At 39.6% G+C, this 22,441-nt stretch overlaps 2 protein-coding genes across 2 annotated transcripts; both read right to left on the bottom strand.

The window, feature by feature from the left end:
- Window positions 1-1,342: 1,342 nt before the first annotated feature.
- Window positions 1,343-4,405, bottom strand: LOC115451954. The gene has a single exon (XM_030180375.2). It carries the CDS (start codon window positions 4,403-4,405, stop codon window positions 1,343-1,345), a length of 3,063 nt encoding a protein of 1,020 aa, XP_030036235.2.
- A 2,558-nt stretch (window positions 4,406-6,963) lies between these two features.
- Window positions 6,964-12,691, bottom strand: LOC115444165 (serine protease snake-like). The gene is made up of 9 exons (XM_037436485.1): window positions 12,609-12,691; window positions 11,322-11,374; window positions 10,235-10,784; window positions 9,961-10,023; window positions 9,751-9,848; window positions 9,302-9,481; window positions 7,991-8,213; window positions 7,513-7,676; window positions 6,964-7,192 (listed from the first exon to the last, which is right to left on the bottom strand). Exons 1-9 carry the CDS (start codon window positions 12,643-12,645, stop codon window positions 7,013-7,015), a joined length of 1,548 nt encoding a protein of 515 aa, XP_037292382.1. The 5' UTR covers window positions 12,646-12,691; the 3' UTR covers window positions 6,964-7,012.
- Between the last annotated feature and the right edge of the window lie 9,750 nt (window positions 12,692-22,441).

Genomic DNA, 22,441 nt, shown 5'->3' with positions numbered 1-22,441 from the left:
AGTCGCGCCTGCGCGCACTTCCACCCCCGGGAGAGAGTTACTCGGGCACTGGGGGAGCGCGGAGCGATGAACGCGGGCGCAAACCGTAGGCTTTTGAGCGGGGTGCGAGGGGTGGCGCGAAGGGTGGTGGCGCGTGATGCCGCTGTATACTATGGCGGCGCGCTACAGCCTCCCCCTCCAAGTCACGGCTACGTCTCGGACGGGACTTGGCATCAACTTTCAGGGGCCGGCCCCTCTTACGGCGCGAAACCAATTCTCCCTTAGCTAGATAAGGCGTCAGGGGAGCTGACATGGTACTTCCCTAGCAGAACCCCATCTCTATCTTCAATTTCATAAGACGTAGGGCTCACGAGTCTGCGTACGCGATAAGGACCCTCGCGTCGAGGACCGAATTTCGCCGTGTAACCCTGTGCACATGAACTGAGCCGATGGCTCTCCAATAATATAAGATCGCCCATCTGATAACGGGGACCTTCACGACGACTCTTGTCAGCCGTGGCTTTGCGACGTTCCTGCTGCTGCCGTACTCTTGCGGCAAGCCTTGGCAAAAGTGTAGCAAACTTCTTTAAATAGGGAGTGATTTGTGGGACGAACTTTTCTTGCTCAATCACTCGGCCCAAATCACAACTCACTTCAATGGGAGACCGCAGCTCTCGCGCGAAGTTAAGAAAGGAGGCCGTCTGGCCTGTACCCTGGTTATAGGAGGTGTTCAATACAAATCGTACCGCTGGCAATGCACCGACCCAGTTGCGGTGTTCGGGTCCTACCATCATAGCCAACGCTTGTTTCAGGTCACGATTCTTTCGTTCAGCTGGGTTGGCCTCGGGGTGATAAGCAGGTGTTAAGCTCTGCTTTACGCCGAGCACAAATAACGCTTTCTGCATTACAGCTGACACAAACTGCGTACCATTGTCACTGATGATTCGGCGCGGAAGCCCGTAACGAAGAAATATTTCTTCAACCAGAATCTTCGCACATGTCTCTGATTTAGCATCCTCAAGTGGAAATAGCTCTACCCACCTAGTAGCTGTATCTTCTACTAAGAAGATCCAACGCTCGCCTTGCGGACCTTCAGGTAGGGGGCCGAATAGATCCATGGCTAGGACTTCGAACCTTTGATGCAAAGCTGGAACTTGCAGTAACCCAGGAGGTTTTTGGTTATGAGGCTTATACTTCTGGCACACCTCACATCGTCTAACGTATTCCTTGACAACACGTTTCATGTTCGGGAAATAAAATCGGTTATTCACGCGGTGCATAGTCCTTTCGACGCCGAGGTGACCTGCAGTAGGTGCGTCGTGAAGCTCGCGTAAAATTTCATCCTGCATGGCCACGGGAACCACTAGTTTAGGATCGTCGATTTTGTCAGAGCTATTAGCTCGCCACACAACACCTTGGTCCATATAAAACCACGATCCGTCCAATGTGCGGATGCGTCCGAATTTCCTTCTTCAAAATCCTTAATAATTTTGGATACCTCTGCATCGCTTAGTTGGGCGGCACGGAGCTCTTCCGCTGTCTTGCGTGGCATATCTACTGCCACCGGACAAAATGCACAGGCATTATCGAACCCAGGGGGTCGACTTAAAGTGTCCGCTACCACGTTCACTTTCCCAGGTGTATACTCAATATTCAAATTATAGGGCTGTATCTTCATGGCCCATCGAGCTAAGCGACCACTCGGGGTCTTTATGGACAGCAACCATTTCAATGGTTGGTGGTCTGTAACTACCCTAACTTCAACACCTTCCAAATAACACCGGAATTTATCTAACGCCCACACAACTGCGAGCGCCTCCCGCTCCGTGGTGTGGTAATTACGTTCCGCGGATGTTAATAACCTGCTCGCGTATTCAACTGGTCGCTCGTCCTTATCATTGGACCCTTGCATCAAAGCGGCTCCAATTGCGTATGCGCTCGCATCTGTTCGCAGGATAAAAGGTGAATTAAAGTCCGGTTGACGAAGGATGGGGCTCGACGAGAGACGCAACTTTAGCTCTTCAAAGGCGTTATGCTCGCTCTCTCCCCACTTCCAATGTTGGTCCTTCTTCGTCAAATTTGTTAGACACCGCGCTACGTCTGAGAACTGCGGAATAAATTTCCGGAACCAAGCGCAGGTCTGTAAAAATGTCTTGAGCTCCTTTAGATTCGATGGAGGCTTCATGTCCATCACGGCTTTTACCTTATCCGGATCTGGTTCTATTCCGGCTGGGGAGATTACATGGCCTAGGTATGTTAGGCGCTCCCTGCCAAAGATACACTTTTCGCGATTCGCCTTAAGGTTGAAAAGCCTCAAGCGGTCAAACACTTGTTGTAGGTGAGTAAGATGTGTCGGCAGGTCATCTGATATGATTAAAATATCGTCCAGGTAACAAACTACTGTCATATCCTTAAGGCCACTGCGGAAGCGGTCAATTAACCGCTGGAACGTCGACGGGGCGTTGCGCAACCCGAAAGGCATCCGTCGGAAACGAAACGTTCCAAAAGGAGAGACAAAGGCCGTTTTATCCCTGTCCTCCGGCGCAACCTCAATCTGCCAGTAACCAGATTTAAGATCTATAGTTGACATCACGCTGTTGCATTTCGTTGATTGTATCAGCTCGTCTATCAAGGGGAGTGGATATTTATCCGCGCGGGTGATGTGGTTGAGTTTTCTGTAGTCGACACAGAACCTGACGGTCCCGTCCTTTTTTGGTACTAGTACTACAGGAGAGGTCCATTCAGAGTCCGCCTCTTCTATGATTCCCTCTTGTAGCATCTTGTCAATTTCTTCCTTCAGAATATTCTTTTTCGCAGGCGTAACGCGATAGGGGGGAACGGATATCGGGGGGTGATCACCTGTGTCTATACGATGAACCGCGAAAGAAGTAGCGGCTCCCCCTGGCTCGAAAATGTCCCTATTGTTGTCTAGGACATTCGAAAGTTGGACGCGTTCTTCAACAGTTAAGCGCGTCGCTTCGTCCTCGCGTAATAGGTCCACCATAGAACAGACAATACGCGTCCCTACGTTTTCATATTCTAATGGAAATGACCCCGGTTTATCCCGCAATGACCAAATATCCCTACGAAAATCTAGTACCATACCAGCATCCCTAACGAAATTAATGCCTAATAATGATTCCGTCGCGCCTGGGAGTACCACAAATTGTGTTGGTACCACCACCCCTTGCACAGTAACGTCAACCAATGCCGTTTCTACAATATCGCTATTGGTGACACCGTTGGCGAATTTAAAATCATAATGAACTTTGTGAAACACATGATTATTTTTACATAAAAAGTTTCTTAAACTATCACTCGCGATCGACTGTTTAGCACCGGTATCGACGAGTAGCCGTGCGTACTCTCCGTACATTCCGACACGCATTACGGGACGACTTCGCGGTTGACACGTCGCCGACACTGCAGCTACAGCTTGAAAGGGCATAGCGCTCGATGTAGACGATGCTCGACAAGTCGTACAGTTCGCACGTATGACGCCTGGCGCGCCACAACCAAAGCACACGAGTGATGAAACCGACGGCGGCGATGACGTGCCGTCCGTTACCTTGGTTTGGGTCCGTTCGCGCAACCGGGAGCAGTCGGCCTTTTCGTGGCCGTAACTCTTGCAGTACCCACATAACAACCGGGATTTTGTCTTAACCGTAGAAGTGGATGGACTTGCCGATTTCTGGGGAATGGCTGGGGACAGCCCATCCCCAGCATCCGTCTTGCGCTGTCTCGGACGACCCTCTTCAAACAGGTCTTCCAGGCGACGAGCCTGGGATAACAATTCAGCATATAATTTGAAACCACTTCGGGGAATTTTCTCCCTTATTCTGGTACTCAATAGCCCGTAAACCATATCAAGTTGTACGTCTTCTTTTAAACTACCAGGTGGCAGCTGGGCTATCAGGGCTCTCACCCTGCATACAAACATATCTGTAGTCTCGTCTCCTTGTTCTTTGGAGAAAATCTCTCTATAAATTCTGTGAGGCGGGAGACGCGGTCCATAAGTTTGCTTCAGTAGGTCCATAGCGTTCGACCAACTCTCGATCGAAGCTTTCACACCTTGCCACCAGGTCGCAGCCAACCCGGTGAAAAGCATCGGAAGTCCACGCAGGGCAATGCTGTCCTCCATGCTGACGCACTCCTTGTAAACTTCGATAGCGTCAATAAACGCTACAACGTCGCTCTCCTTAGCGCCGTCGAACCGCGCCGTGCACTTGGCAAAGTTGCCCTGGGAAAGCGCAGGCGATGGTGAAGCACAAGTAGCCGCAGGTGCAGGTGATTGCATTTGAAGCAACTGAACAAGTCGCAGCAGTTGCTGCTCCGTCATCACGATAGATGGACTAGACGATGAAGGCGCGCTGCCGTCAACAAACGGCGCGCGGCTTGCCGACGGCGATTCATTCGCGGCGGCCATATTATTATTATTCGATTCCACGCTCGATTCGGTAATGTCCGTATGACTTCGCGTGCGCGGCATCGTACACCCAATAGTATTATTTGAATACAGTTCAAAAGTTCGTCAGATAATAGCGTAATAGTCTGAGCTACTTTAACACACTTGAACACAGACGAAATGTCTATTTGTATCATTCAGCAACACAAACACGTTCAATGTACACAACTGCGTAATACTGTTTAGAAAATGAGTATAATATAGTGTACTTATCGTCCCTTTGCCGACGTAGTAGGTATAACTCGCCGCGCGGACTCGTCGTGGCCGCGAAGTGGCGCGGCGGCGGCACCTTTGATGTCGCGTCTCGCGCGCGATCGCTTTGCAACTCGCGGTCACGTAGGCCACTTGTAGGCCGTTAATAAGCACAAACACTATCACAGTAATACACAGGGGTTTCCTAGCTCACACACTACACTAATAACTGAGTTTTTAAACACAACTTATGTTCGTAAGCCGAACGTTGGGCAGCCAAATTGTCGCTTGGGTGTGTGATTTGAGTGCCTCGTCGGGGCGGGATAAATAATGCCAAAAAAAACACTGAGTTACTAATGTGATTTTAATACACGGAACACTACGTACTAACATAGACAAAACAAAAACAACAGTGTAGGCTTAAGCGTACGAGTCGCGCCCGCGCGCACTTCCACCCCGGGAGAGAGTTACTCGGGCACTGGGGGAGCGCGGAGCGATGAACGCGGGCGCAAACCGTAGGCTTTTGAGCGGGGTGCGAGGGGTGGCGCGAAGGGTGGTGGCGCGTGATGCCGCTGTATACTATGGCGGCGCGCTACAATGTAGATTTTGCGCATTGTGACGAGCGCAGTGTGGAGCGCGACAGCAACGCTAACAAAATTGCAGAGGTGCGACGCTAAGCACCCACCTTTTTTTTATTCTTTTGAATGACGAAACGATCTTTCCATTCACCTGATGGTTAGCAATACGACCACCCATAAACAGTAGAAACACCATCCAACACCTTCAATTATAAAGTATTGTTCGGTATTCCACTGAGCTCACCATCCTGAGACATGAGATGTTAAGTCTTATTACGACCCGTAAGGTTGTTCGCGTTAAAAATGGGGATGCAATGCGCCGGAACAATACTATTCCCCATGTGATCAGCAATAGTGACTCCGCATATACTCCGCAAGAAGCGAATTTCCATTGCATTTATGCGACTTTCAGGCTTTTTCATTAGTTTTAATTTAAATTACAATATAGTTAGCGTAAAAGGCATTACGCGATTTATAATCAGATAATTTCGGGCGAGGAGCGCAGTGTGCCTATAATGTATACCACCAGCCTGTGCCAGTTAAGTCAAATAAAAATATAGTCACTTATTCCATAACTCACGAATTCCATGGTGCAGCTTTCAAAGATCGGACCGACAGATTTCGTTGGTATCTTCTGTGTAGAGCCTTAAAAAGTTACCTCTATAAGTAGTCGAGCAAATTTTGCAAGCTACTGCGCAAGCGCAAATAAGTCAAAATACCATTAGGCGCCATATCAAGGACAGCCGAAAATGACAGTTCCCATATCATGGTCGTGCTAAGCATTACTCGCCATGAAGGAAAGGAATCTGAATTAGGAAGGGGTTTGGATGAGTCTCTAGAAATCCTATTTACTATAACATCTGGCTCTTTCGAGATTGGTTTCTGTGGACATCGGCACTGTCCAGTCGAGCTGGGTTATTTATCCTGTAGACATTCGTCTAGCTCTGTATCGTATAAGATTTAATTTCGTCAGCAGTTAGGGTTGATTTTGCGATCGAATTTCGTATAGAATTTACATTGACGAGTACATATATATTGACGAGAATTTAGATCTGTCTAATTCATATGAATTCGGAGCCATAAGTTTAAGCTGTGCGTTGACAGTCTGTGTATATATTTTTTTATTAAGCAGATGTGTTTTTTTTATTATCAATACGAGTATGTTAGTAACAATTAGATAAACACTTTATGCACTTCTGCGATCTTCGATTGGCAATTGTTTACAAAATATGATTCACGTTAAGTGAAGAACTGTTGAATCGTGACTTAAAAATGGACGACATTTGTGTAAAAATAAGTAATATATTGACATTTACAATAATCGTCATCAAATTTTATTAATATTGATAAGAAGAAAATTAACAAATTAAAAAGACCTAATAATATTTTGAACATCAAAACAGACAGGACGTAAATTTTATTTCTAAATACTTTTATTAAAGTATGATGGCTGCAACAAGAACCGTGTTTTCATCTTATCGAGTTTATTTATGATATATTTTTTTAATATGGTGGTGAATCCAGGGCCTCGCAGTCCAATAAATATTATTTGCTTGTATATTGTCTCAGGATATACTAACTTGATCACGACAATGTTGCCTCATTGGCTTAAGGAAGAGGTCAGAGTTCGAGGTCAACAATTACAATTTCTGTGATTTTCATTCGCAAAATACGTCAAGAATAGAAGTGGCAAAAAGCAACCACAAAAAGATTCCTCACATAAATAGTAAAGATAGGAAAAGTATTGCCTTGAATGTTGATAACAGCAGTTTTCTTTATTTTGTGACAAAAATATACATCATGGCCACACAATAGGCTCTATCCAGTCGAGGAAGCTGGACACCCTGGTGTAGACTCCGGGCAGGTTCCGACGAGCACATCCGAAGCCGAAGGCCGTTACGCCAACCACGTAGTATAGTTTGTATGGTGTATTTATATCCAGTTTTTTTCGCACTTGCAATGGACCTCCGGAATCACCCTAAACAAAATGATGATGTTTTTACTACTAGCAATCTTGCTTGTAATTTCTATGTAATAACTATGACGAGACGAGTAAGTAGCTAGGAGAAACCTTGATACACACAAAGAGTAGAATTTTTTTAATCTCAAAGCTGTGCCTAATACTAAAATAGAGTTTTCTAAAACAGAATTCAGAAAGAAAATTCTAAATGTTCAGTTAAAATTAAGTTGACCACGGCTATACTAATCGATAACAACTGGTACCATTGTTACTTCTACAGAGCGTAGTAGAATAAATATTTTTTATTCCAGCAGAAAAGAACAACATCTATCATTTACTTGACAAGAATCTACTCCTCCGGCCAGCTTCCCAGCACATATCTGATGCTCTTGCAATCCAGACCAGTTCCTGTTGCGCTTCTTCGCCAGTAATGCGTCGCATCGTTGCTTTCCTATGAAATCCACCACTGCCGCTTGTAGGATTGGTGATATATCTTGACTGCCTAAAAACGAGGAAAGAAACCAATTTTCTACATGTTTAAGAATACTAGGATTTAATGGTGGATCGTCTAAAGAGGCCGAAGTCAGTTAGGAGCCCAATCGTAAAAAAAGTATTTTTTACAGTAAGCTTGAATTGTACTGGGTGGAGATGAATAAAGCCATGTGAAATAGATGAACACTGACAAGAACCGATCACTAACATTATGGGAGAAACGCGCAAAATATGTTTCTGGTGTTGTCGTGTTAGGGTGTTGGTTAATTAATATCAAGGTAACTGTTACTACTGCATATTACATGATTTTCCTTCAATACGTACCTTCTTTCAAAACGCCCCATCCAGTCAACGTTGCTATGGTACTCAGCTGTCTGACGTCAGGACTTGTCCAAAGGCAAGCTGGGTGGACCATCTGCCAGAAGCCTACTTCATGGTCCAATTCCATGAGTGCTATATCATAGTACTTTTTAGGAGGCCTGTAGTTTGGATGGACGATGATTCTTTCAATTTTGACGTCATAGTTGCGAGGGAATTCATAGTGTCTCTAAAAAGTAGATTATGATAAACGGACGAGTTAGTTTGAGCTCGGGAATGTGATATTTGTGCTCGATATGGCGATAGGCTCGACCCCTATTGTATTATGGTTCGGAATAAACATCGCGTAAGGTGAGTATATTATAGTGCACAAAGGTGCAGTAAGTGTACTGGTGTACTAGTGGCGCCTCTGTCTACCACTTCGGGGATAAAAATCATGTATCTGTGTGTGCGCGTGTGTGAATGAATTTGAAAAATCAAAATTGTATTGCTATGTTATGTGAATTAGGATATAATCTGCTATCAGAGCAATGTTGTCAGATGTCGGTGATGTTTTATACCCGAAAGGCTAGGCACACACCACTTTTTGGCTTATTATGTGATATCGTACCGCGCATGCAATGCAAATATGCCACATCGAGGAATCCTATTGTGTATATGGCAATAACTGTTGGGAACCCGACTCTCAAGTTGTCGACAAAAATGTCTGTCTAGGGCAATTTGTCTGAAAACAAAAATCATTGATCCAAATATGTTACTAGCGATGACATACGGCTCTAAAACGTGGTCTTTGACTATGTGTCATCTAAGATTGATCATAGTTACTCAGCGAGCTTTGAAGAGGGCTTTGTTCGATGTTTCTCTACACGATGAAATCAGAAATGAAAAAATCCAGAGAAGAACGAAAATCGCTGACATCTCCCAGCGGATTAAATAGTTGAAGTAGCAGTGGGCAGTGTACACAACTCGTAAAACGACAATGGATGGGGCAAAAAAATTTCGAGTGGAGACCACGTACCGGTTACTGAAGTATTGGACACCTGTCGCCGTCTTAAAAGGTGGACGGATGACCTGGTAAAGGTCGCAGGAACTCGCTGGATGCAGGTCGCTTCTAATTGATTGTTCTGATCTTTAGGGAAGGCTATATCAGCAATGAAATTCCAAAGGCTAAAAATGATGATGATGTAGGTTAATACTGAATATGAAGCTGACAAAGTTTATACCGGTGTTTAATTTGGCTACCTACTGCGCGTTAATATGGATTATTATATGCATGTTACCATCATCGTATAAGGTAAAATAATAAACAGAACTCACTACGAAATAAATTTCTACATGGCTAAGTCTCACAATCTTCGGAAATGGATCAGCGAGGTCAGTGCTGAGACTAGACGCCTTGGAGCAGTGTGCAGCTGTAAGCACAAACTTTGGACTGATCAGAGAACTGCCGCACTTGAATAGCCACTCTCCCTTCAGTCCAAGCCATCCTACTGCACCCTGCCAAGAGATAAAAGGAAATAAATTATTGTATATTCATTTTAGAAACAAAATCTAGGAGAAATTAGATTCAGAGTATATTAGATTAGAAAGCTTATGTTAATTAAGACATCTGTCTTAAAGCAGAAAAACAAGCCATAGTTAAGAGTTTTTCTTGATAAAATGTGCCCTTTTTCTTTACCTTCTTGATGCTGATTGCCGTGTTGTGCACAGGGGCTCTATTGCTTTTTATAGAAGGCCTTTTATTAGTAAAGGGAACAGGAACTAACCATATGAGGAAATTCTCCAGGCAAGGCTGCTCTACCGCCCACGGCTGGCGGAGCTAATCCGAAATATCCTGCTGGTCTCCAATTTCTCTTTAGTTCACCTGTAATGTTGGGAGTTATATGGAAGTTATATTATGGGGAATCGGCAATACATTTATAATTCTTTTGTTACAAGCGTCCAGCTAATAATGTAGCGCAAAATATATTACTTACAACTGACCCGTTTCAGTTCTATTTCTTGCATTCTTTCCAAATTCCATACGTATTCCGTACATTCTGAAAATTAAGGAGTGTAGATAGTGATGTTGCTGTTAGGGCTTTTGTTTTGTTAATTCTTTGTAAAATTACCTATGTGTACGAACTTAATCAACCAAGTACATAATGCTCGATATAAGAAAAATGCAGAGGGTATTAATATCCTCTTTTCAATAGAAATATTAAATGACAATTAAAATTCTACATTATGAGACAGTGAATAAAAACTTACTGGCTTCGCTAATCCGTCTTCCTCCAGCTAAAAAGTCTGGTTTCTCTGAAAAGTGTGGGTTGCAAGGGTCTTCCTCATCCTCACTTGATATCAACTGCGACGGTTCCCGAGGTAGTGATGTTCGGTCCGAGTCGAATGGAGGAGATGTGTCATTTAGGACACCATTATTTGGTAATGTCAGATTTGAGTCATCAAGAGGTGGTAAAAAAATTCGATCGCCAGGTTGCGGATACTCGTTATTATTAGTTAAAGTTGGTAGTATATTTGGATTTGTGCCATCACACTGTGGTAACGTGGAGTTTAGGTTACTATATGATGGAAAAGAGCTTCGGTCGCCAGGTGGCGGAAGCTCCTTACTATTTGGCAATGGTATTGGTGTGAATGGGTTTAGGTCACCATCAGGTGGCGGTGGTAGGTTTAGATTAGCATATGGTGGAAATGGCCTTTCGTTGTTAGGTCGAGGATACTGGTTACTATAATACGGTGAAGGAGTTAGTGTCGAAAATATGTGCTCAGGCGGATGGTAATAGTAACCATACCGTTTTTCTCTCTGAAAAGTAATGTAAATATGTATTTAAGACTTTGGACGCACAGGCCATTCGATGTATACAAGGTTATCTTAACATAGCGTTACTAAATGAAACCACACATTGTTGGTCATCTTTATTTATGTATTTATACTCTTTTTTTTACTAAACAGAATAAATAATACAAATAAGAAAAGAGAGGCAAAAGGCACATGTACAAATGGCGGCCTAAACGCTCTAGGCAATGTCTTCCAGACACCCATGGGATGGATATAAAAAAGAGAAAAAGAACCATCATGCCAAAAATCAGTTTTTGTTTCCTGGTGGAGGAGAATATGCGATCTGAACCTATTGTCCTATAATATACTTTTTGAAAAGGGATGATGTGGCGCATTTTTCCGTAGTGACGACGGAAACAGACGAACTAAATCCCAGGGAATCTTTTACTTATTCATTATTATTTTTAATCAATTAATATGGACCCGTTTGGGTAAAAATATAAACAATTGAAATAAAACTATATTCTCGATGATATACTAGGTATGTTACTTAGTACTCACTGGTTGTGTAATATTTGCGGTATCCACATTTTGGGGGTAAGCTCGGGCAGCCACTATAACAAACAATAGGATTTAAAAGCTAAAGAACTTGCTTCATAAGTTTTAAGTAAGTATTATTTGACAGTTATTGTATAAAACGGCTAATGCAGACAGTATCTACTAATTTTAATACTAAAGTAGCTTTCGCGTATTCAATTCCGTGCAGTAGTTTTGCTAGATGCGTGTACAAACATACACACAGACATCTAAATAAATATTCCCACCTCGGCCTACCCACATTTACATCCCAGTTTGGGAACGTTTATTAATGTTTACAAAATATTGTTTGTACCAGAGTAGTATTCATTAATATCTTTTTTTATCATCCGAAAGATTAATCTTGATGTTTTGTCATTAGGAAGCTAGATAAATAAGAAGTTTTAACGTGTTTTACATAGTTTAAGAGTTTTTCTAAAATATAAATAAATTAGCAGCTATTGTCCAACAGTTAAGTAGTTGAATAAAATATGAAATTTATATAATCCAACAAAATTAAATTTCTGTTATTAAGTATGTAACTTGTAGACGTTTTATTGTTTACGGAAGCCTACGTAAAATACAAAAAGCAACAAAAAATTAAATCCCATTTAGCAGTTTTTTATGTGCTTCATCTTAAAATTGAATAAATCTTAAATTGATCGCAAAGTTCCGGGTAGAAAACATGACGATCGATTGCTTTTGACCCAATCTATACATTCTTAACAAGTATACGTCATATTTCTAGCCACTTTGTACATAATTATTATATAGATATTATGTTTCTTTCTGATAGTTGTTATAGTATATTATTCTGTTAGTATACCATACCTTTATGTATAATAAAGTTAAACATAATTTTATTTATGTATAACTATATTATTATGAATTATGTACACATTTTTGTACATAATTTAAGGAAAAATATATTACCACGATTAATTCGATCGTAATTAATAACTGTATTTTAACTGGAGTAGTGAAGTCACAAAGAATGTAATTCATAAGTAAGTTGTTCCGGTTTGAAGGACATTGTAGCCAATGTAACTACTGGACATAATAAGACTTAACACCTCATGTCTCAGGATGGCGAGCGCTGTGAAATACCAAACAGCACTTTATAATTCAAGGTGTTGGGATAGTGTTTCTACTGTTTATGGGCGGTCGTATTGCTTACCATCACCTAACATACTCGTCTCGTCACTTAACGGCACTATTTTTTTTATTCGTCTAACAATGCAATTGAATAAGCAAATAGTTTAAAGAGCGTACCAGTAACACATAAGACACACGTAACGCAGAACCACATGTTAAACTTTATAACACACGTGTGAAGGCGTCTCGGCTCCGCGACGTCTCGCTCGGATGTGATGCTTATCATCGATGGGCCGGTTTACGTGACCTTCAATAATCAAACAATTCTAATAGGTATTTACGTTTTGTGGCTACATATCATTTTGAGTTCTCTTCCTTGGTCATGCAATTTTTGTTACCGCTTGAGTAGGTATCATAACAAATGCATATCGTTAGAATACGTTTCAACAATTTTACATATAAATTGGTTATTATACATTTTTTTTTGGATGGTCCATTGGCCATGTTTCGTTGCTATACTGTAATGTTTTGGTAGAATTCGTGGTAAAGTTATTTATGTATGTTGATTTCCACTCAAAATTAGTATCACATTGGAAGCATAATGACGAGTGTAAGTAATATGATTTTTTCCAAATGGTCAGTCACTGCGAGGAATACTATATATAATTGCGACTTGCAATTAGCTATTAATTAGACAACTTTTCATACTATTGAATGCCCGGAACAGAAAGTCATTCGCCTAAAAGTTAGGACGACTGCTCCTCGAGAGTAGAGCAACAGTGGTAACATGACAATTGAGCTACAAAATAGCTTTATTTTTCAATATTTGTAAAAAAGCTTCCCTTCCTTCTTATACAAAAATCAGCGTGATACAATATTAAGTACCAGGCGCTCATAAAAAATGCGGAGACTGCGAGGCAGGTGCGTTCAATTATGGAAAGCACTTGTTGCGCGCCTATGAAACTGAGTGGACCGAGTTAAGTGTTGAACTTACCTTGTAAAGTCTCTATAATGCACGCGCCAGTTAGTTCTTTGGTAATATGACGCCCTGGTACTTCGTTACTCTAATCAATATGTCACGTATCTGAAATTTAGCTGGTTGGTTGGTTTTTATCCCATTCCCGTTCATTCAGTAATCGTTTTTGTGTTGAATTAATCCCTTTGGGGCTATGATGGATTACATAATATGTTTAATATAGCCTGATGTATAGGTATATATGCCGCCGATTATTTTATTATTATGAGTACCTATTTCTAAACCAATGCTTCAATTTATTTGTATAATAATAATAACAGCCTTATATTACGTACAGACTGCAAACCCACCGTTGTGTATATGGCTCATCTACTACTGAGAGAAATTAGGTCTTAACGCACTACGCTGGGCTTGCGGCAGAATTAATAATATGAAGGATTCTAAGGCTTGTATTTTTTCTCGCGATATTCCTACCATTCAAGTAAGAGATTATTGGCAAAGAGTACAAACTACACACGCCACTTTAAAAATGTTACAGGTCTGTTTTTTCTTGCCTAGCAATCCGTTCCATTCCGAACTAAGCCTCTGCCGCTTTCACTCTTATTAGCAATTAAATCGTGACGATTTTCCAACGTAAAAGAATAAAAGCAGTATAATCCCAAAAGATGACATCAGAAACAGCGATAAAGAAAGAAAAGGAATTTATAACGAACACAAGGCAGAGATAAGGCACAAAACGAAAACAATTCGCGTAACAGAAGATAACGTGTCGACTTTTTGTCGGCTTTTGGAATTTCTCGCCGGATTATCTGTTTGCAATCCTGATAGGAGCCTTTTTAAAACCAACTGGTTTTTTTGGTATTGCCTACAACGCTGGTAGGTATGCCTGGTTATAATTTTTGACATTGATAATTAATAATGCTAATATTATAAATGCGAAGGGTTGTGAAGCTGCTTGTAGAAGTAAAACGATCTGTTTAATATTTATATAAAATTATCTACATAGATGGAACACACCCTTAATTAAATGGCGAACTTAGTTGTAGTTTTATAGGTAGGATATAATTTATATCCGCCCAAATAACGACCAACGAACACAAGGTATTAAAAGCCGCCATAGTGGCCCCACATAAGTGTGTCGCGTTCCGGGATCAACCTGTGTATATCCGGTTCCAATAGGCCAGCAAAATTGTGTCGATTGTTGAGAGGTACTCATCTCTCATCAATCGAGATCTATTGGACCCCACTTCACTTATCATCACGTGCAGTGGAGACAAATTGCCGGGCCAGTATAAAAAGAAAATTAACGGCTAGTACTTTATCCCTGAATACTTTTATATGGAAAACACAGGCGAAGCAGTAAACAAACAATAGTACATCAACAATACTGAACTTGTAACTCAAACATTCCGCGCCCGAGAAAATAACAATACTGTCCACTAATGTAACCTAACTAATTCGAAACAGTCCTGAAATGTGGACAAAAGCTTTTCAGCTGCAAGATTAATTTCTTAAGTTGGTAGTGACGTTGCCCGCTAATAGTATAGTCAATTAAGTGGTCCCAAATAGTTGGACGAAGTGATTTCAGTTTCAAACTGCTTAACGACTCGGCAAGTGTTGCGTCATCAGACTGTAACAAGTGTTTTGTATTGATTTAGCTTGATGGTAGGAAACCTGATGGTGTGTATGAATAGTTATATTGAGTTGACTTCGGGATAAAAATGATTATTAATATTTTGTTTCTTACTAGAAAAATAAAATTAGACGCAGCTTCGCTCGTGTGAGCTTCGACGGAAAATAGAGGTGGCATGATTTAAAGTGTGTATTTGTGTATCTGTATGTCTGTTTGTGGAATCGTAGCTCCCAAACGAATACACTGATTCTGAAGCGGTTTTCTTTTATACAGGCACAAAAAAGCGACCCCTTGATGGTAAGTGGAATGGGATCCAATAGAATGTAGACTGATGAGAGATGATTACCCTCGTCAGTCGACACAGTTATGCCGGCCTGTCGGATACGTTTATATACAGGCTGATTGATTCCTGAACGCTACACACTTACGTGGGCTACTATGCCGGGTTTTAACACCTTGAGTACGGTGGTCGCTATCCGAGCGGATATGAAATATATCCTACCACCAACAGGATTTTGTTTGAAAGCTGCTCGGATTAAACATTGCTTATAAGAAATATTGGTCTAGCTGCTTGTTAAATGGCATTCAAACCCATTCGTTTTTATGATTTTACTTCTATACACAAAATATGTCACAATACTTGGCAGTTAGGTATAAAATCGACCGTAAAATGTCTCTGATTGATGAATTTTTAAATCGTGTCCACGCCATTTATAACAATACTATGTTACGGCATAGAGCAACGCCACGTGCAATCTGTAATATAATTTCGGCAACCTTCGGCAGAATATTGCGAGCGTTTTATTTAACCAATAAGGTTCATTAGCCGTTGTGGTAAAATACTGCTGGTATTGCTTCAGGCGATCGGAGCATTATTGTGTTTTCGCCATGTTTTTGTGGAGATATTACCAATATCGTAAAGTTAGTTTTGCGCCTGACTTCGCCCGCGTGAAAGTTTATTGGAGGTATAAATGTCTTGCCGTTTTTTTGAATAGCCTATATTTTAGATATTTAGTTTAATTTTCTCCCGACACAACGATTTTTAAGACATTGTAGCCTTCTTGGTCGTCGGGCGAATTGAGGTGTTGTTCGTTCGAAAAGTCGAAGTTATAAATATCTACTACATTATAAAATTATATACATTTATTTAAATATTGCCGTTTTTTGGAATAGCCTATATTCTAGACCTTGGGCTATCTGTATGCTAAATATCATCCTTTGTACGTCATTTGATAGATTATGTTTTTCTAAGAAAACACTAACTTTTCATAATACTTTTCGAAATTACGTGTTAATTAATAAAAAATTTTTACAAGGCATGGGATTAAGGATTAGTGAATTTCACGGGTATTTGAGATTAGACTTCAAGTACAATGTGACATAAATATAATGAGACGAAAACTGCGATTCATAGCATTAAACTCAAAGCGTTCCGAACAAAAAATTTTGCTTCAATTTTAGACATCTAAACACTTAACCAAATACTTTCTCCCGTTTTAATGTAGAAAAATGCTAAAATAGAGGGCAAAAAAGGCGATGACGTCAAACGAAGCTGTGACGTGAGTTGGGAAAGGAACCGCTACAGAGTGTACAAAGGAGTCAGTAAACATTCCCTTTATGAAATAGCCCGCGGTGACTTGCTAAAGAGGAAAATAACGAACAAATTAAAATTTTGTTTTATATCTTTGATTATAGTGTTGGTTATTGTTTGTCAAGTTTAATTCATTTTATATGATATATAGCCTGCATTATATACTGTCCCACTGCTGGGCCCAGGCCTTCTTTACTCCTGTGAGGGATTAGGCCTTAGTCCACCACGCTGGCTAGTGCGGATTGGTAAACTCCACACCCTTAAAATTCCTATAGAGAATTTCTCAGGTATGCAGGTTTATTCACTATGTTTTCCTTTACTGTTAAAACAAGCGATAATTCACAAAGAATGGACACATATTTTTATAAAGTCCGAGATGTGTGACCTTGCGCTTTGAACCTGCGGACATTCGTCTCGGTAGTCCGTTCTACCCAACTAGTCAGACAGTCAGTTGACAAATTGGTGGTTAAATATATTTGAAAATATAGAATCATCTGGAGAACAAGGATTTTGCACGTTCGCATAACGAGGTGCCGTATTAATAAATAATATAATTTTTTTTTCAATCACGTTGCCATTAAGATTTGTGATTTTTAAGTGAGATGCCAAGGCTTTTATGATAATATATGGTAGGCGATTATTGCTGGTTTATTTGACCCCGACCAATATAATAGGAATTTGATTAATTTTTACTATATTTACCTGAATGTTGAAATTTCAAAATTTCTAAATAAATATTTTCAAAAGTTCACGTGCATTTTTTTATTTCATTATCGAACTAACTAAGACAACTCAAAGGTGTAGATACATTGGATTATAAGTGGATTTTGTTTGTTGTAAAATAGTGTTACTGGCGCGGCGACCACACCAGACAAGTCATTGATGTATTGCCGACCTTTTAGGTAAGAAGAGGTTTTATTATTAAAGTCCCTAAATTAAAACGAGACGTCATTTTAATAGTGTTCGATGTGCTCAACCTTTGTTCTTTGGGCCAAATATTTGATCCAATGTTTACTTAGGTTTTATAGTATTGAAAAGATTGTCTATAATTTAAGAGAATTTCTTGATATTGCGTTCACATCGCAAATAAGCCGTCCTCTTTAACGGATCAGGGAATAGTACTTAGTGGTGGTAGGTCTCTCATATGGGAGAGTCCACCTGGGTAGGTACTACTGCAATGTCTATTTCTGCCGCCAAGCGTGGGGTGACATGATACAGGGTCGCTGCAAACGCTAGGCCGGGGGATTCTAGTATTCCAGTCGCAGGTTTAGAGTGGACTGCCAACACAAAAAACAGTATTTCTACCTCTGGCTTACTTCTAACTTTCGTAGTTATCATAAAATAAATGCTAGAATATCTTTAGGATCTTTTCCGACGGAATTTATAATTCCTCAACGAACTTCGCTGTTTACAAATCCCGGACAACGTGGACTGATGGTTGGCTTGACGTAGAACTCTTCATGCACAATCTTCAACGAAATATAAACAACATTTGCGGGATAAATTCGAGCCATCAAGTTTAGAAGGCTTGTTAAATGACTGGGATGAGCGAACTATGAGCGGGGACGAGTGAATGGGATTTGGGATTTTATTTTTGAATTTAGAAAGACTGAGAGTAAACATGTCTTCAGTGAAGGATTTTTAATCTCTATTTTAATAAACTATCTAACTTATTACGCGTTATAGGTAATAATCAAAATATGTGTAAGCTTGTCAACAATTTTTTAGGATTTTATGAGGATGCACTTGAATGAAAACTGAAACTAGTCTGATTGGTCCAATTTAGCTATAGATTCTTTGGAAGCGGTTAAGATCTTTATAGGAATAGGACATTTGTTGTAACGCACTTGGGTGATATGAAAAACTGGTCTTTTGGGTGTGATGATTTAGCCTTATCAGTTATTCTTCTGCTTATGCCTTTGGTGATACTGGCGTAAGAAGTCTTGCCCAATAATACGTTGATATTAATCAGAGTTTTAAATTACTGATAGAAACTTTTTTGAAAAGTAATATTTTTATCGTAGATTTATTTCCTACATACGTATGTATGTAGATTTTGCAGCGATATTGGGTTTTTCTGCACAGTATCAGCCCGGAGTCTGGAATTTGTGCCCGATATGGCATTAGGCTTGCTCCCTATCATATCACGGGACGGAATGCGAACAGCAAAAACTGTGCACCAGTTGCGCCTCTGCCTTCCTCTTTGGGATAAAAGGCGTGAGTATGTATATAGATTTCAATACTAGGGTGTCATATATGGCAAGCGCTTTGTTCATTATTAAAATTGATATTCATATTTCGAAGGGAGGTTCAGACCGCAATGTGACGATTGTTAGTAAAGCTTTACACGAATTAACTCAACAGTAAAACCGATAAACCGCTCACCAATTCCCAATCAGACAACTAATGTGAAACGAGGTTAATAATTTGTCATAATTATGCAGTAGAATAAACATTCAAGTATTCAATCAGTTGTGTTATGAGACTAACAATGCTCATTAAATCTATAATAATAATAATAATATCAGCCCTGTATTTTATACTTGCCCACTGCTGAGCACGGGCCTCCTCTACTACTGAGAGGGATTAGGCCTTAGTCCACCACGCTGGCCTAGTGTGGATTGGTAGACTTCACACACCCTCGAAATTCCTATAGAGGACTTCTCAGGTATGCTGGTTTCCTCACGATGTTTCCCTTCACCGTTAAAGCAAGCGATAATTTACAAAGAATACACACATAATTTTTTAGAATAATCAGAGGTGTGTGCCCTTGGGATTTAAACCTGCGGACATTCGTCTCGGCAGACCGTTCCACAACCAACTAGGCTATCGCCGATTACATTCAATCTATACATATTATAAAACAAAGTCCCCAAAAGCTGTCTGTATGTAATCGATTTTCTCAAAATCTACTGAACTGATTTTTGTACGGTTATTACTAAAAGATAGTGCAATTATTGACGAAGGTTTAGGTTAATAGTACATTATGGTTTCATGTAAATTGATTGAAATATAATATTACTGTTGAAGAGGTCGTGTGGTTGTAAGAAATCTCGTGGGTCAGGATTTACGCGTCATAACTTTGTGACACACTGATTTTTACGCGGGCGAAGCTGGGGGCTACAGCTAGTATAATATACGGTTTAACATCTTATGTTTCATGCAGTACTTTATATCTACTTGATATTTTATGTTATACATGCATTTTATAATCAGGCATATTAACTGTAAGTGGTATTTGTAACATACTATGTTTTTGTTGGAAAATAAATAAATTTAAACAATTGTAATTCAAAGTTCCATCTGGTCAGGCTACTGTTTATGGGCGGTCGTGTCACTTTGTATCAGGTAAGTGGAGTATCTCGCCATCCATTTGAAAAAGGAATTAATGTGTCCATCACCTATCTTTAGATTATTCTTCATGAACTATAAAAGTAAAAGTAGCTAAAGAAGATATAGGAATTGCTAAAACAGCAAATCAATTATCGAACAAATCTATATAATTTCAGTGAACTTGTAAATAATAGCTCTGTCTGGATTTTAAACTATTATACCAATTCACTGTAATATTATTGTAATCTTGAGACAATAAGCAAGTTTTAGATTAGAATGGGAATTGTAGGAGTCGAGTTTCGCAAGCAATTTTTACCATCTAAATAATCACGGCATGCCCCAAAAATAATTTTCAAGCTTGCTGGACTTGCGGAAAGTCACATATGTATAGATTATAGAACTATTGAACTATTGCCGCTAGTGATGACGCATATGAAAGTTTTTACGCAATATATAGCTACAAGAGTTTTTAAGACAGATACTCTCCACATTAAATAAAACTTCGGTACATTACAGAAAATATAATGAATAAAATACCAATGTAAAAATGACAATAATTTTCTGATTCTTTGACTAATTATTTTGAATATAATTTTTACACCATCCAGCGCCCTATAAAAATAAAGTGCTGCTTCAAAAGTATAACTAACCTTTTTCTCCATAAACTTCGAGTATAAACACAGCAATAAAATAAGATTCATAAAAGCTAGTATCTAAAATACCAATGTCCTTTTAGATCAACGGGAAGTTGAATATTTGAATAGATAAAGCAGTAACACCTAAAATAAAGACTCGAAACAATAGCACTTTAATTCCATTTACAATTTCAACGTTAAAACAAAATTCGAAAGCTATATTCGTATATCGCTCCTGTCTGCCACATCAACCGCCAAGATTATAATAGCTAAGGTAACTATTCTCACATAATTCTGTGTAAAATTCAGGGTATGTCGAAAATTTCACCTGTTTTACATCAAAGGAGTCTGCGCCTTGCTCTTGATGCCTGTAAAGGGCATAGCGTTAGGCCGTTTTAAAGGGAAAATTGTCGACAAATTCTTGTGTATGGTTTTTATTGACTGAAATGTAAATAGTGGCTTTGGAGAAAACTATTATATGTTTTTTTGTGGCTCTGTGTGTAACTGTCCGGAATATTAAAAGTTTTAAAAATATATTTTTTGGGGTCAAAATTAACCAGATATGTAAATCTGCGACTTGTTCCGATTGTTTGCCATTTTTGGTTAATTTTATCCGGCTATTGTCTGCCAAAAATCTCTACCAATTTTGGGGTTTGTAATGATGTGCAGAAAGGTATAGGAATTGTCATGATTTAACTAAAGTAAACACATTTTACTATGATCTTATATAAAATAGGCCTTTTAGTTATTATTAATATTAATGCGCTTTTTATCCCAGAACGCACTTTCCGCCTTGTGTATTCCGTTCAATGACGTGATCGGGGGCGAACCTATCGCCCATATCAGACACAAATCCTAGATCCCGAGCTGATACTGAGTAGAAAAATATCACTGGCATCGAACCCGAGACCTCAGCACTGCAGTTATACCATAATACAATTACGCTACTAAGTCATTAAGGCAATGGAACAAAATAATAGAAACAATGAAAACAAAAGTACCAGGGCAACAGCAGACGGTAGAGGTAGCTTATCTAACACTGCGTTTGTTTACACAGGACATTGCATTGTCCCATCCTATTGAAAATCAAATCCGGACCGAAGACCGACAAATTAAATACGAAACGCATAAATTAAGACGAGTTAAGACAAACTTCCGTACTAACTTCTATTCTAAGAGGTGAGGTTCTTTTGAGGGAATGTTTCCATTCATTTTACTATTCCACAGATAATTCTGCGGTGAATAAATGTGTTCTAAACGTTCTAAAGAAATAGTTTATGAGCAAATGAACAGAAACTACTTCAAGTTTCAGTGTTTATTAAGATAACTAGGTGTCCTTAGTATCCGCTGTTCGTCTTTCGCTTTCTTTCTCTATAAAATTATGTAACGCGGTTATAATAAACTGTTAGTTTTCGTATTTCATTTGAATTGTAAACATTTGTCTATACCGAAACACTTTCTGTGTATGTTTTGTGTTAAAAAATATAAAGATTTGACATTTGAATGTGCGTATAATTGTTTGCAGTCTATATTTAATATTATAAAACTTAAGTTTGTGTGTTTGTTTGAACACGCTAATCTCAGGAACTACTGAACCGATTTGGAATATTTTTTCATTAACAGGAAGCAACGTTACTCTTGAGTGCTATAATAGGCTACTTTTAATCCCGGAAAACTGTTTCACGCGGGCGGAGCCGCAGGCAAAAGACGTATTTAATATATTTATGTACTTTTGAGAAGTCTTGCTAAGTTTTAATTATTTAATTTGTATCTTTTTATCGCTCTGTCTAATTCGTTTAAAATTTTGTTTTAGACTCATTGAGTTGTTCTAATCTTATGCTG

The sequence above is a fragment of the Manduca sexta genome, chromosome 8 (assembly GCF_014839805.1).
Source record: "Manduca sexta isolate Smith_Timp_Sample1 chromosome 8, JHU_Msex_v1.0, whole genome shotgun sequence".
In the NCBI taxonomy this organism is placed as follows: Eukaryota; Metazoa; Arthropoda; class Insecta; order Lepidoptera; family Sphingidae; genus Manduca; species Manduca sexta.
This window is presented reverse-complemented; position numbering and strand designations above follow the sequence as displayed.